This window comes from Poromitra crassiceps (assembly GCF_964638095.1).
Source record: "Poromitra crassiceps genome assembly, chromosome: 5".
NCBI lineage: Eukaryota > Metazoa > Chordata > Actinopteri > Beryciformes > Melamphaidae > Poromitra > Poromitra crassiceps.
Genome location: NC_139642.1, coordinates 54,125,923 through 54,138,633, shown reverse-complemented (window position 1 = coordinate 54,138,633; position 12,711 = coordinate 54,125,923). Strand labels below are relative to the sequence as shown.

Sequence of the window (12,711 nt, the reverse complement as noted above, 5' to 3'; positions counted from 1 at the left end):
ATCTTTTTTTTATATAATTTGTAGTATTTCCCCTCCCCATTAAAATTCCCTGGTACAACTTTGAGACTATTGATTTAGAATTACCCTTGTATGCCATAACCATTAATTGTATTAGACCACTAGGTTCCCGAGTTATTTCCCCAATCTTAATTTCTTTCACTAAATAGTGTCGTGCCTGCAAGTATCCAAAAAAATCGCCCTTCTCCAAGTCATATTTTTTACTTAGTGTTTGAAAGTTCTCTAATGTATCCCCATCCATTATATTACAGTAGGCAGTAATACCTCTATCAGCCCAGGATTTGAATCTGGTACCCATGCAGTTTGGTTTAAAATCTGTGTCATATGCAATCCATCTGAGTTGTTTCACCTGCGACTTCAATTTCAGTTGTTTTATGACATCAAACCAAGTACACAAAGTAAACAATGTAAAGGGACTCAGGTCATCCTGATGAGATAATGTTAGCTTATGATCTCCAATCATTGCTTGTATTGGAATCCCCCTGCATTCAGTCTCAATCTCTTTCCATCTTGCCACATACTTATCATCACACCAAAGGGCTATGTTTTTTAATTGAGCAGCGTGGTAATAATCTTTAAGATTAGGAAGAGACATACCGCCTCCATCTTTCTTAATGGTCAATGTCCTGTACTTAACCCTTGGTTTTTTTCCATTCCAAACAAAGCGTGAGATCTGCTTGTCCCACTCCTGAAATTGGGTATTTGGGACTTTAACAGGCAGTGACATAAATAGGTAGAGCAGTCTGGGAAGAACAGTTATTTTAACAGTTTCAACTCGCGAACTAAAACTTAGTATAGACAATGACCAATTACTGAGATCCTCTTTAATCTTCTTACTTACTACATCATAGTTCTTTTTATACAGATCACCAGGACAATATGTCAACCATACCCCTAAATATTTGATTGCTTTTCGTGACCAGTCAATGGGGAGTCTTAGCTTGATTTCAGTTGTTGGGTCATAATTAAACGTTAATAGTTGTGTTTTTTGAATATTGAGTTTATACCCCGAGTATGTGCCATATGTATCAAGGAGGTCCAAAAGGCCAGAGAGACAGGTCTCTGGGTTATTTATATACAATAATATATCGTCAGCATACAACGCTATCTTATGTTCTCTGCTATTGACCACAATTCCTTGTATATTACAGTCCTCCCTTATAGCTTGTGCTAATGGTTCAATATAAAGAGCGAAGAGGGTCGGAGAAAGAGGACAACCTTGACGAGTAGACCTTTCCAGTTTTATGCGGTCAGTAAGACGACCATTTACCTTGATCCTTGCTGTAGGGGCAGAGTATAAGGTCCTAATGCTATTAATTGATCTTTCATCAAAGCCAAATCTGTCTAATACCAAAAATAAAAAATCCCAGCTAACACAGTCAAAGGCTTTTTCAGCATCAAGGCTAGCTAAAACTGCGCTTGTTTTGCTTTTTCTAATATCTTGTATAATGTGGAGAGATCGTCTTATGTTATCCTGTGTCTGGCGTCCCCGCACAAAACCGGTCTGATCCTCATCTATTAGTTCAGGAATGAAGGAGTCCAATCTCTTAGACATAATAGATGCATACATCTTATAGTCCTGATTTAAGATCGAAATCGGTCTGTATGAGCTACATAACATCTTGTTCTTGCCCTCCTTTGGAATAACAGAAATGATCGCTTCATTCCAAGAAGGTGGAATCGACATCTCTTCAATTGTCCAGTTAAAGGACTTTAAAAGCGTTGGAGTTAGTTCTTCTTTGAATACTTTATACCATTCAGCTGGCAGTCCATCGCTTCCTGGTGTTTTATTATTTTTTAGTTTGCCCAATGTATTCTCTAGCTCCTCCTTAGTAATTTGTTTATTTATGCTGTCATTCTGCTCTTCACCAATCGAGGGCAGGTCCAAGGAGTCCAAAAAAGTTTTTATCTTCTCTTTGCTCTCTTGTTTTGGTTGAGAGTAGAGAGTCTTGTAATATGTTTGAAATGCAGTGTCTATTTCCTCCAAATTATCATATAGTTTCCCTGTTCTAGGATCCTGTATTTTATTTATCGACTGCGAGGCCTGCTTTTTTCGCAATCTCCTTGCTAACAATTTCGTGGCTTTGGGGCCTACTTCATAATACGATTGTTTTAGAAATTTATATTTTTTCTCCAATTCTTCTTTATAAATGTTTGAAATTTGATTTTTAGTTTCTATAATTATATTCATCGTTTGGGGGTTCTGATTCTCACTATGTTCCTTTTCCAATTCTTTTAACTTATTTTCAAGACGTTTAAGATTACTTTCCTTTGCCTTCTTGATTGCTGTACTGAGGGAAATAAATTTTCCCCTAATTACCGCTTTCAAAGTATCCCACAAAACATTTGGATTCACTGCTCCATTGTCATTCAACTCAAGGAAGGTCTTAATTTCAGATTTTATTTGCTGCACGGCTGATTTGTTGTTAAGCAGGCTTGTGTTCAGTCTCCAGATTGTTTTCTTTGGTCTACTATCTAAGTGTAGCAACAAATACATTGGTGAGTGGTCTGAGATGTCCCTTGTTCCTATGTCACAATTCAGAATTCTGTGTCTATCATTTCGGAACATGAAAAAATAATCTATTCTTGAATATGTTGCATGAGGTGATGAGTAGAAAGTAAAGGATTTGTCTGATAGATGTAAGTCTCTCCACACGTCAATCAGGTCCAGTTCAGCTAAGCCCTTTCTCAGTAATTTAGTTTGAGGTGTCAAATTCCTTCTATTATTTGATGTGTCCCATTTGTTGTTTATTACCACATTAAAATCTCCCGCACAAATTAATGTGCCTTCTGATTCTGAAGCTATCAGATCAAAAACCTTCTTCAAAACATGTAGTTCTGTCTGAGGTGGAAGGTAAACAGAAAGGAGAGTGGTCAATTTATCTTCTATTTTCCCTTGTACTAGTATATATCTACCTTCAGGATCCTTCTTCTGTTTGATTAATTCAAAATTTATGGTATTATGAAGTAGTATTGCAACTCCTCTCTTGTGGCCTGCTTTAAATGTGCTATAAAAAGTGTTATTATACCCAAACCTTTTCAATTTTTCATGTTCATCCTGAGACAAGTGTGTCTCCTGTAAAAATATGATTTGGTTACCTTCCTTCCTCATTTTTGTCATCACTTTACTCCTCTTAGCTGGGTTATTTAAACCATTCACATTCCAAGAAGCGACTCTAAAATTATTGTACCCCATAACGATAGTTCAACCTGTGTTTGCTAGCAACATAAACATATGGACTGTGACAGAACAAACAAAATAAAAAACTTGAAAAGGCATTAAGAACCAACAAAAACAAAAAAGAAAGAAAGAAGACTTCCAAGCTCAGGGACTTACACTGCCCTGTCATCTTCACAGATCTGTTCAGATGCTTTTGGAGATTCAATCCTACTTCAGTAGGGGCTCCCGCTTTGCAATAGTCAAAGTCTCTCTTCTTGAGCTTAGCAGTCATTTGGTCTCATCCCGGTCGGTTGTTTGTTTGTGTATTAGAGGGGCAGAAAGATGTTTGGAATAATGTAGTAGGTGGGGGTGGGATTATTATTTATATATATATTTTCTTTTTATTATTATTATTATTATTATTATTATTATTATTATTATTATCATTTCGTCAATTAAATTACTTGAATAGAGCGTAAATTAACTCGGGCTATTTGGATTATTCAGTTTGAGGTATTCACATACCATAATCATTACAGGAGGGATGGCAGATAGGGGGGGGGGGTGAAGCATGTGTAATGTGATCGGCTGTTTGTTGTTGTGACAGTGAATGTGTGTGCGTGGGGGGGGGGGGGGGGGGCGCTTCTCCGTTGAGCCAGTCTACTATTTAACCTCACGTGTGACAGTGTTAGATCAATCTATACCTCATCCTTTCTGTTGCTGTAGTAATCATTTTCGTTGGTAACTTCGGAGTCTGCCTCTGATCCTGTCACCATGTGTAGCGCGTCCTCCATCCCCTCCACTCCAGTGTGTGCTCTGGGCGAGCCTCCGCTCCCAGTCGGTGTCAGTCGGCTGTGGTGGATCCAGCGAGTAGCCCCTCTTCCTCATATCCTCGGCCGCTTCTATCGCGCTGTTGTAAAGGCGAGGTCCGTTCTCCCAATGAATCCTCATCTTAGCAGGATATGGCGTTTGAAAGCGTATCTGTTTCTCTTTGAGGGCTTTCTTTATATCTTTGTATTCTTTGAGTTTATTGTTCACTTCGGTAGGGAGATCATGCGCAAATGTAATCACTCTACCTTCACAGGTGATCTTCTTAGCCCAAGCCGTTCTTAGAATCTTGTCCTTGGTGTCGTATCTTTGGAAGTTAACCAAGATCGATCTTGAAACATTTTCATCTTGCGGTTTAGGTCCAAGCGAACGGTGGGCTCGTTGAATTTGCAGATCCAGATTCCCATCAAGCGCCAGCTCAGTCTTCATAAAGTCCTCAATGAACGTTAACATCGAGGTCCCCTCTTTGCCCTCCTTCATACCGTATATGCGAACGTTATTACGGCGTGATCTCCCTTCCAGGTCCGTCGCTTTAGCCTGAAGGAGCTTCTGTTGTTTGAGCGAGTAGAGGAGCGCATCTTTCAGTTCCATGTTTGCTGTCTCTATTTCGTCAACTCGTTGTTCCGCTTCAGTTAGCCTTGTGTCATGGTTACGAACGTCCCCAACAACGCTTTGCAGCTTTTGGTTTATGTCCGTCTTGAAGCTGTTGATTTCCTGTTTAATGTCATTTTTGAAGTCGGCTAGTTCTTTTTTTATTTCCTCCTTCATGCCTTGTATGTCTTTGCCGAGGTCTTGAATAGCCTTAGCTGTAGCTAAGTCTCTTTCAGCCGCCATCTGCTCCTCGCTAATATCACTTTCTGCCTCGCTGTTTGTAGCCGTTTCTTCACCTTGCTCGTGGTTTTTACTTTTCTTCTGAACTTTCTTATTCCTTCTCCCACGCATTTCGAGTCATTTTAATTACTTGTAAGCAGAATATTCGTAGTTTGGTGGGTTTTCTTTCCAAAATTGACCGGGAGAGTTTTTCGGTCACTCCGCCATCTTGAGTAGCTCACCGGAAGTCCTCCGCCTTGTTTTTTTTTATGTAACTAAATAAAGTGTCCATCTATCCTATTCTGGTGTGCACTGGAGAACTTCTGTTGTATTCTTGTGATTCACCCTGCACCAGCCGGCACCCAGGAGAGTGGCACTGCTGTGCACAGGGCTTTCCTCAGCAGTTTGTTACTATATAGGATGTATCTGTGGGACTGGTAGAGGGAGGTACCTGGGTGTTTTGGGCAGGACTAGAGTTGCTCTCTGCAGGCTTGACCTCAACAGGAATCTTCCAGGCTTTAGCAGCTTCTGTCTCTGGCTGGGCCTCAACCCACTCATCCTCTGAGTCCTGAGAGACAGAGAGAGGATAAACAATCTAGATTTTTAAAATAGCTGCGACCACATACGAGAATTTCCAACTTCCACGATTAGAAGTTGGAAACCCTCATTAATGTTTTGCTTGCATCTGTGTTTACCCTGCCTTTTCGACACAAAATTGCCGGTGTGAAAAAGGCCTATTGTAACAGATAATCCTTATTTGTCACTTAGCAGGTGTTACTTTCAGACCCTGCTTGCCATTTGTTGGACGTACAGTAGGGTTGGCACGATGGACGATGGCATCGACCACCGTGATGGACCGACCCCCCATCGACCTCTGAGCCTTCTACATCGGATCATTGTAATTAACTGTTCGAATTAAAATTGTGCCGTTTTAATAATAAAAAAGGCCAAGTCCACTTACCGTGATGCGCGGGGGACGCGCCGGCGGCATTAAACAAGCTCAGTTCAGTTCAGGAAAGCCTCCACTCCCCCTCCTCCGCTCCACTGCTTCTCTGAACTGGGTGCGATTGTTTAATGTCGCCGGGGCGTCCCCAGCGCGTGAGAAGTCGGCTGTGTTGTGAAAACTTTTTAAGACAAAGAAGAAACTTCACGTTCTTTCCTGTTTTCAACCCAAAGGGGTGCAGCAAGCGGGAACTGTAGAACAGCTAAACGCAGAACAACATTCGGACAGTCATCCTTCTCGGTAATAGGTACCAAATTATGGAACACATTACCACCTGAAATAAAAACATTGACAGAACTCACCGTATTTAACACACAAGCAAAACAATGGCTGAAACTGAAACAAGCCTGTGAACATTGACTTTTAGTATTGTACTATTTTAGTTCTCTGTCCTTATCTGTTTTGTGTTTATGCTTTTTGTTTTTGTGTTTATTTTGTTCGGTTTTATATGGTTTGTTTTTAATGTTTTGGTACTGTTTTAATTTTTCTCTTGAACTTTTGTTTTAATAGTAAAGGCCTAACCAGGGACAGGGGTTGCAAATTAGCCTCGGCTAGAAACCTGTATGCATGACATCTGTTTTGTAGGTCATATGAAATAATGTTCATGCATTTGTCCCTGTTCAATAAACGAATAAATAAATAAACAAAGTGAGTACAAGTCTTCAACTGTGAATTGAACTCGCCTGTTTCCAAAGTGAAAGTTGGAGTCGCTCCATACTAGATACAGCAGCTGCGTTTATCTAGCCATTTATCCTAAACTCTCTGTAGGTTGAAAAGCCCACGCGAATCTAACGTTATATCAGCCAGTAATTCAGTCAGTTTTCTGCCAGCGAGTTAAATTCAACACACACAGGTTGTTGGTGAGGATCTGTAATGTTAACGTTATTTGTTTTGCGCCGTTCAAATTGCTGGTAGTGACAGCCACTGCCCACTTCAGTCACCTGGCTCTGTGCTGTAGCACAGAGCAGAGGCTATCAAAGCTCGCCGGTATCATAGAGCTCAGCTGTCCTGTGTTGTTAACGTGAACACATTGCAGCGGCTAGCCAAATGGAATTACAGCAACACAGCGACTTAATAAATCATTAATTATTCCCCCCACCCCCACCTGACGATGCCATCGTCCAAAACGATGTTTCACTGTAAAACAATCACGATGGGTATTTTCATGACATCGCACAACCCTAATGTACAGTGCCACATGGCTTATGTTCCCACCTCTGAGCTGTCATTGGAGACATCTCCTGCCTCTGCTTTCTTCTTCTCCTTCTTGGCCTTCTTCTTCTTCTCCTTCTTATTCTTTTTAGACTTCTTCTCTTTCTTCTTCTTGCCCGTGACGGAGACCTCCTGTGGGGGGATTCAGATTTAAACAAGTTTTAATTTACACCTGTGCATGGTTATAGCTTGTTGGTACAATGCAGTAAATTCCAAGAGCCAGTCCTAATCTACATGGCAATTTATCCAGGATTAACTATTTGTCTGTTGTTGTTGTTGTTGTTGTTGTCAGTTGTTCGGCTCACCTGCGTCTCCAGGAAGACACATATCAACTATGTTTTTTGTGGCTCTGGCTCTTACCTGTTCTATCTGCTGCAGCCGCTGGTTGACATCAGGGAGCATCCAGGTGTCTTCTCCTCTCTGTCTCTTCAGCTCCTTTTTCCTCTCCTCTTTCTCATACTGCTGCTTGGCCTGGGCAAGAGGACGGGAGCGGTATATGGATGAGTGAGGAAGGGAAGCAGCAGGAGAGAGAAGAGGACAATTGGGAAAAGCAAAACTAGGAGACTCATGTTGATATAAAAGACAAACATTCCACAGTAAGTCCACAAAAGCAGACACTTGTGAATGGAGCAAAATCACAGTAGTGCGTTGGCCTGATGACTCCTAACGTCCAAAAGAGTTTTTCAGTCTCACAGTTGCTATCTTATGCAATAGCAGTAATGTTTAGCCGATATAATGGTTATTTTGGTTAAGTTAATGGGCTCTTCATAAGGCAATTCGGCCCCTATCGTTGCATCGGCGCAGTTTCTAGGCCGAGCGGCAGGCGCAGATCAAAGCAGTGGGCGTGGACAGGCGCACTTGATATCGTCGTGCTGGCGCTAGATGCAGCCCAAAGCATTACAACCACGCCTTTTAGGCGTAAAATTATGCACCGTCATGCTCATTGGATAAGTGCAATAAACGAATCGCACGCTTGCCTTTTTAGCTCCAATTCCAGTGATCCCGCAAAACCAGACGAAAGCCAAACGCTCTGCCCCCCCCCCCCCCCCCCCCCTCCCTTCATCCAGCCTGTCTGTCTGCATTATAGGCTATTATTCCATATTATTATGCTTCTCAAACCAATCTAACTGCAGTTTCAATACTGCAAGCATGTAAATACCCTACACTATAGACAAGTTTCCTGGGCACTTCCGGTTTGCTTCCGGACTCGGCCGCGATCGTGTCTGTCGGTTCCGGTGTTTGTGAATACGGAGAAGCGTAACGTACTACCGTAGTAGCCATAGCGACCGCCGAAAAAATGCAAACTTGGGATCATTCTGCCAGTCTCCTATCTAATGAAAGAGTGTCTATCCCACACCCGTTGACAGTGGACACATGGGAAGATAATATGTGTAAATGGCCGAACGTAACTACAGGCAGGATTATAGCGTATTTTGAGGAATCAATGGCGGTGGACGGCAACGCGATGAACAATCTCAAAAGCTCCGAAGCGTACCAATATCTCCACAGCAACAAAGTAGGTCGGGTATGTTGTAACGCTATGTATTTCATCAAATTACCCCGTTGTGAATGAATATTACGGCTATTATTCCAGTGTTGTCATTAAGAGGCCGATTTCGCAGCAAGAATATTTAATTGGTCGGCACGTCGTTCTCGGTAAGGACGCTTTCGTTATTGAAACAGACAACATGCATGCACACTCCTACTGTAGCCTATCTATCTGCATTTGCAGACATTCATGAACCCATATCTTCTGGACATTGCCTTGATGAAAAAACAACGCAGCTAAAAGTAATAAGTGCAACAGTGTCAGTGCAGAGTGCAGACAGCGCACAACTTGAATCTCCAGCAATAGGCTACGCACCTTAATCTCTCCCACTCCACACCTGGCACCTGCGTCAGCTCTCCTGCACTCGTTCTCGGCTCGCATGTGGCTTTATTGGTGGTAAGCATTTTGATTCATCTCCTCATCATACGAGCATCGGGCAACAAGCGCGAGCCATTGATTGATTGATTGTTTCGCCCGAGTAGGTAAAAAGGCTTTTTACCTCCGCTAAATTGACAGCCTAAGTCGGGTCTCTTTTGCTTTTGACGGCGGCAGGCACGCTTCTGTTTCTTTCCTGCCGTCTTGCTGGCCTCGGCTGAAGTAGGCTACTTGTTGCATGATCTCGATTAAAAAAAGGACTGGCCTAGCAAGGGATGTCTGTTTTGACATTTCGGTTTCCTCCTGTGTGTTTCCTCACAGCGGGTCCAGCGCTGGCCGGCGGGACTGATGCTGCTTGTTGTGCAGCTTTTAAACGGCGCTCTACAGTAAAGAAAGCGTCTGCTATATTTTTCTTTTTCACCAACACTCAACATACAGGGGGCGGAAAACATATGATGTAATAAGTCTCTATTTAAGTCGTAGCTTATTGGCAACATCAGGCTGCTGTGGACGCTATGTGGACTTAACCGGAAGCCGGGGACATATAAGGCTGCTATGGCGCCGCCCTAGGCCAGCGCTGGGAAACTTGTCTATAGCAAGATCAAAGTGAAAATAATGTTCTATGCATCAGCTAGAAAAATATAGCCTATTAGATTGGTGAAAGTTTGTCCAGAAAGATATCATTTTCTCTCGCCTGCTGCAGGAAGGATGATGCACATAAATATACCCTACATTATGTCAAGTCATTGCATAAATGTGTTTTTATTGTAAAACTAAATGTGAAATAGGGCCAAGTTATTGGAGGGACATCACAGTATAGCAGATGCCATTAGAAGCGCGTTCCGAAGCGCGTTCCGCTGTTACTTCTCTAAATCACGTTAACTCGACAAGGGGTATATATAGGCCCAGGAGGACATATATGTTTCACATAGGGTGGTGTTTTCATTTCGATGTTTTATTTGGTCCAATATTGAAATGTTGACAATGGCAGGCTGTGTTACCATTACACATTAATTTAGAACTACCTTTTATATCTATTTTGGCTCATTTGGTGGCTATTTAGTAGCGAAATGAAGAAACACAATGCATGCTGGGAACTCAGAGAGAGAGAGAGAGAAGGGTGACAGAGAAGAAGCAGTGAAGGCAGAGAATAGGCCTGCTTTTCAAAAGCGCAAAGCGCTAAATGTAGGCCAGGTCCCAAGATATCACTAGGCTGGTATTTAGCACCGACACGCCCACTTTGGGACTGCGCCACGCCCATTCGGCCTAAAGCGCATTTGGCAGCCTAAAGCCTATTGCTATCTTGCCGAAACAGGCGCAAGGCACGTTTTTTTGCGGTTAAGGCCCGTAATAGCGCCGATGGCCTGTGGGAGAATAGAGCCCTTCCTCTTCAAACTCAGCAGAACAAATTGGACCCAAGCATACCTTTGTTAATGACCAATATAACCGGTGCAATAAGCACTGCTGAGCTAGACAGACAGAAATTGTGTTTACACGCTCTCCTCCTCAGCGCTGTGTGTCTCTCCTCTGTATGGCTCCTCTCCAGAATACACACCACAGGAAGCATCATCTCTACAGGTACACATGATGTGTGTGTGTGTGTGTGTGTGTGTGTGTGTGTGTGTGTGTGTGTGTGTGTGTGTGGGCAATGTAAACACAGATGCTCAGCAAAGAGATAAGCCATAATTAAGACGGCAGGTGCCTATAGTGTGTGATGACAACAACACAGAGGCTGCACTAATCTTTTAATTGGACACTGGGCACACACTTGGACGTGACTGTCGAGGTGGCCATTAAATAAAGCATCTGAAAAAAACAGATTCAGGGCTCTTATCGCCCTCAGCAGTATTTGTTCTGCAATTTCCTGCCTGCAGTCTGACCGTCCACATAAATTACCTTATCGGATCAATGCGAAGACACACAGGAACACACCATTTCCACAGAGACTCTACCCATTCACACAGCACTGAAATACACCGTTTACCTAATGACGCTCTGCAAAAAGTACACTACGTAGTCCGCGATGCGCATCTGCAGCTACGTAACGCCAGTCGTTCCTAAACATTCTGAACGAAGCTGGATATTCTGTTAGGTAGGTGTTAACGTTACACTAGGCTAGCTTACTTAGCTTGTTAGCGTGTGGTTTGGTTGAGCAGGATTGATTTATAAGCCATTAAGCCGTAATGTGAGGGAGGTGATGAACAATTTTGACACATCGACTCGCTGTAAACAACATGCACAGCTCATACCTGTTCTACTACATCTTGGCGTGCTTTCCGTTTATATTCCTTTCTGTCTTCAATGCTGCTGCTACTTTCAAAACTGGCTCCCAACGCAGCCATGACACTGTCGTAAATATGTTTTCGTCAAATGTCGTAAACAGTTTCCTCTTCTTCTTTTGTCTTACGGCGTTTGGCATCCAGCTTATTGGTGCATTACCGCCACCTTCTGATTCGGAGTGTGGATCGCACGCACACGCACGCACGCACGCACGCACGCACGCACGCACGCACGCACGCACACACACACACACACACACACACACACACACACACACACACACACACACACACACACACTACACTCAGCCTAACGGCTTAACGGCTCCTCCTGCATGGGTCAGGAGAGTGGGAGGGTTGTCATCACAAAAGCTAAAAATCTTATCAGATGGGGGACCCTGGCACAAAATCTTATGAAATTGGGAGCCATGGTCTAATTTGTCAGTTTGAAGGTTCTTGATGTGAACATTTTGAGAACCGGTATATTGTATTCTGTATAGGGTATTATTCTGTCAGTGACAGTCAGTCCCCTATGTTGGCTTGGTAGTGCATTAGACTAGTCTATATTTGGTAGACTGTGGGGACCCACAGGCAAACTGAATTTACACTGGGATCTTGTTTCATTTTCAAGTCAAATGCAACATTCATAAGTACACAGACTTCAGATCATTAGTGGGAAACCAATGATAAATATTACAGTTATTACAATACAAAGCTCTTGGCTGGCGGTTTTAAATTCACTAGCAGGCAATCAGATCAATGGGCTTCACCTGGGGGGAACACATCTTCAAATCTTTAATTATCTCTCCAAATGTCAAGTGGCTATCTACTGCCACACTCAACAACAACACACACACAACAGCACCAGCAGCAGCAGACACACACATTATTTCCCTCATGCATTGTGCATACACATTCTCTCTCTCTCTCTCTCTCTCTCTCTCTCTCACACACACACACACACACACACACACACACACACACACACACACACACACACACACACACACACACACACACACACACACACACACACACACACACACATTGTTAAAGCCGTAGTGAAGACCTAAGCCGGCATCCATTGCTACCAACCATGTCATGCTTATCAGGAACGGTGATAAATAATGCTCCAAAGTTAGGCTAAACTTTGGTGAGGGAAAAACTGACATGACCATTTTTAAAGGGGTCCCTTGACCGCTCACCTCAAGATATCTGAATGAGAACGGGTTATATGGGTACACATGAGTGTCCCCTTTACAGACATGCCCACTGTATGCTAATCCCATGCAGTTTTGGCAAAAATACACACAAATGATCACATACTGTAAGATACATGGCAATGACAGATGACACAGTCAGCCCGATAGAACATCAGCCATGACATTTTCCAATCAGACGTTGCCAGACTTTCTGAAAGACTCCTTCTCCGTTTGACATAGTCAATCGGATTTTCTCTTGATGTACATTTCTAATT

At 42.8% G+C, this 12,711-nt stretch overlaps 1 protein-coding gene across 2 annotated transcripts in view; it reads right to left on the bottom strand.

Annotated features, from left to right (window-relative positions):
• The window catches only part of cwf19l2 (CWF19 like cell cycle control factor 2), a 48,916-nt gene extending 37,618 nt beyond the window's left edge, over positions 1-11,298 (bottom strand). For both annotated transcript variants that reach the window (XM_083637404.1, XM_083637405.1), the window contains exons 1-4: positions 11,205-11,298; positions 7,392-7,502; positions 7,035-7,163; positions 5,268-5,384 (exon numbers count right to left, since the gene is read on the bottom strand). In XM_083637404.1, the coding sequence (XP_083493530.1) occupies positions 5,268-5,384; positions 7,035-7,163; positions 7,392-7,502; positions 11,205-11,297 (450 nt within the window). In that variant the 5' untranslated portion in view covers position 11,298. The remainder of the gene's footprint in view (positions 1-5,267; positions 5,385-7,034; positions 7,164-7,391; positions 7,503-11,204) is intronic.
• Positions 11,299-12,711: the final 1,413 nt, after the last annotated feature.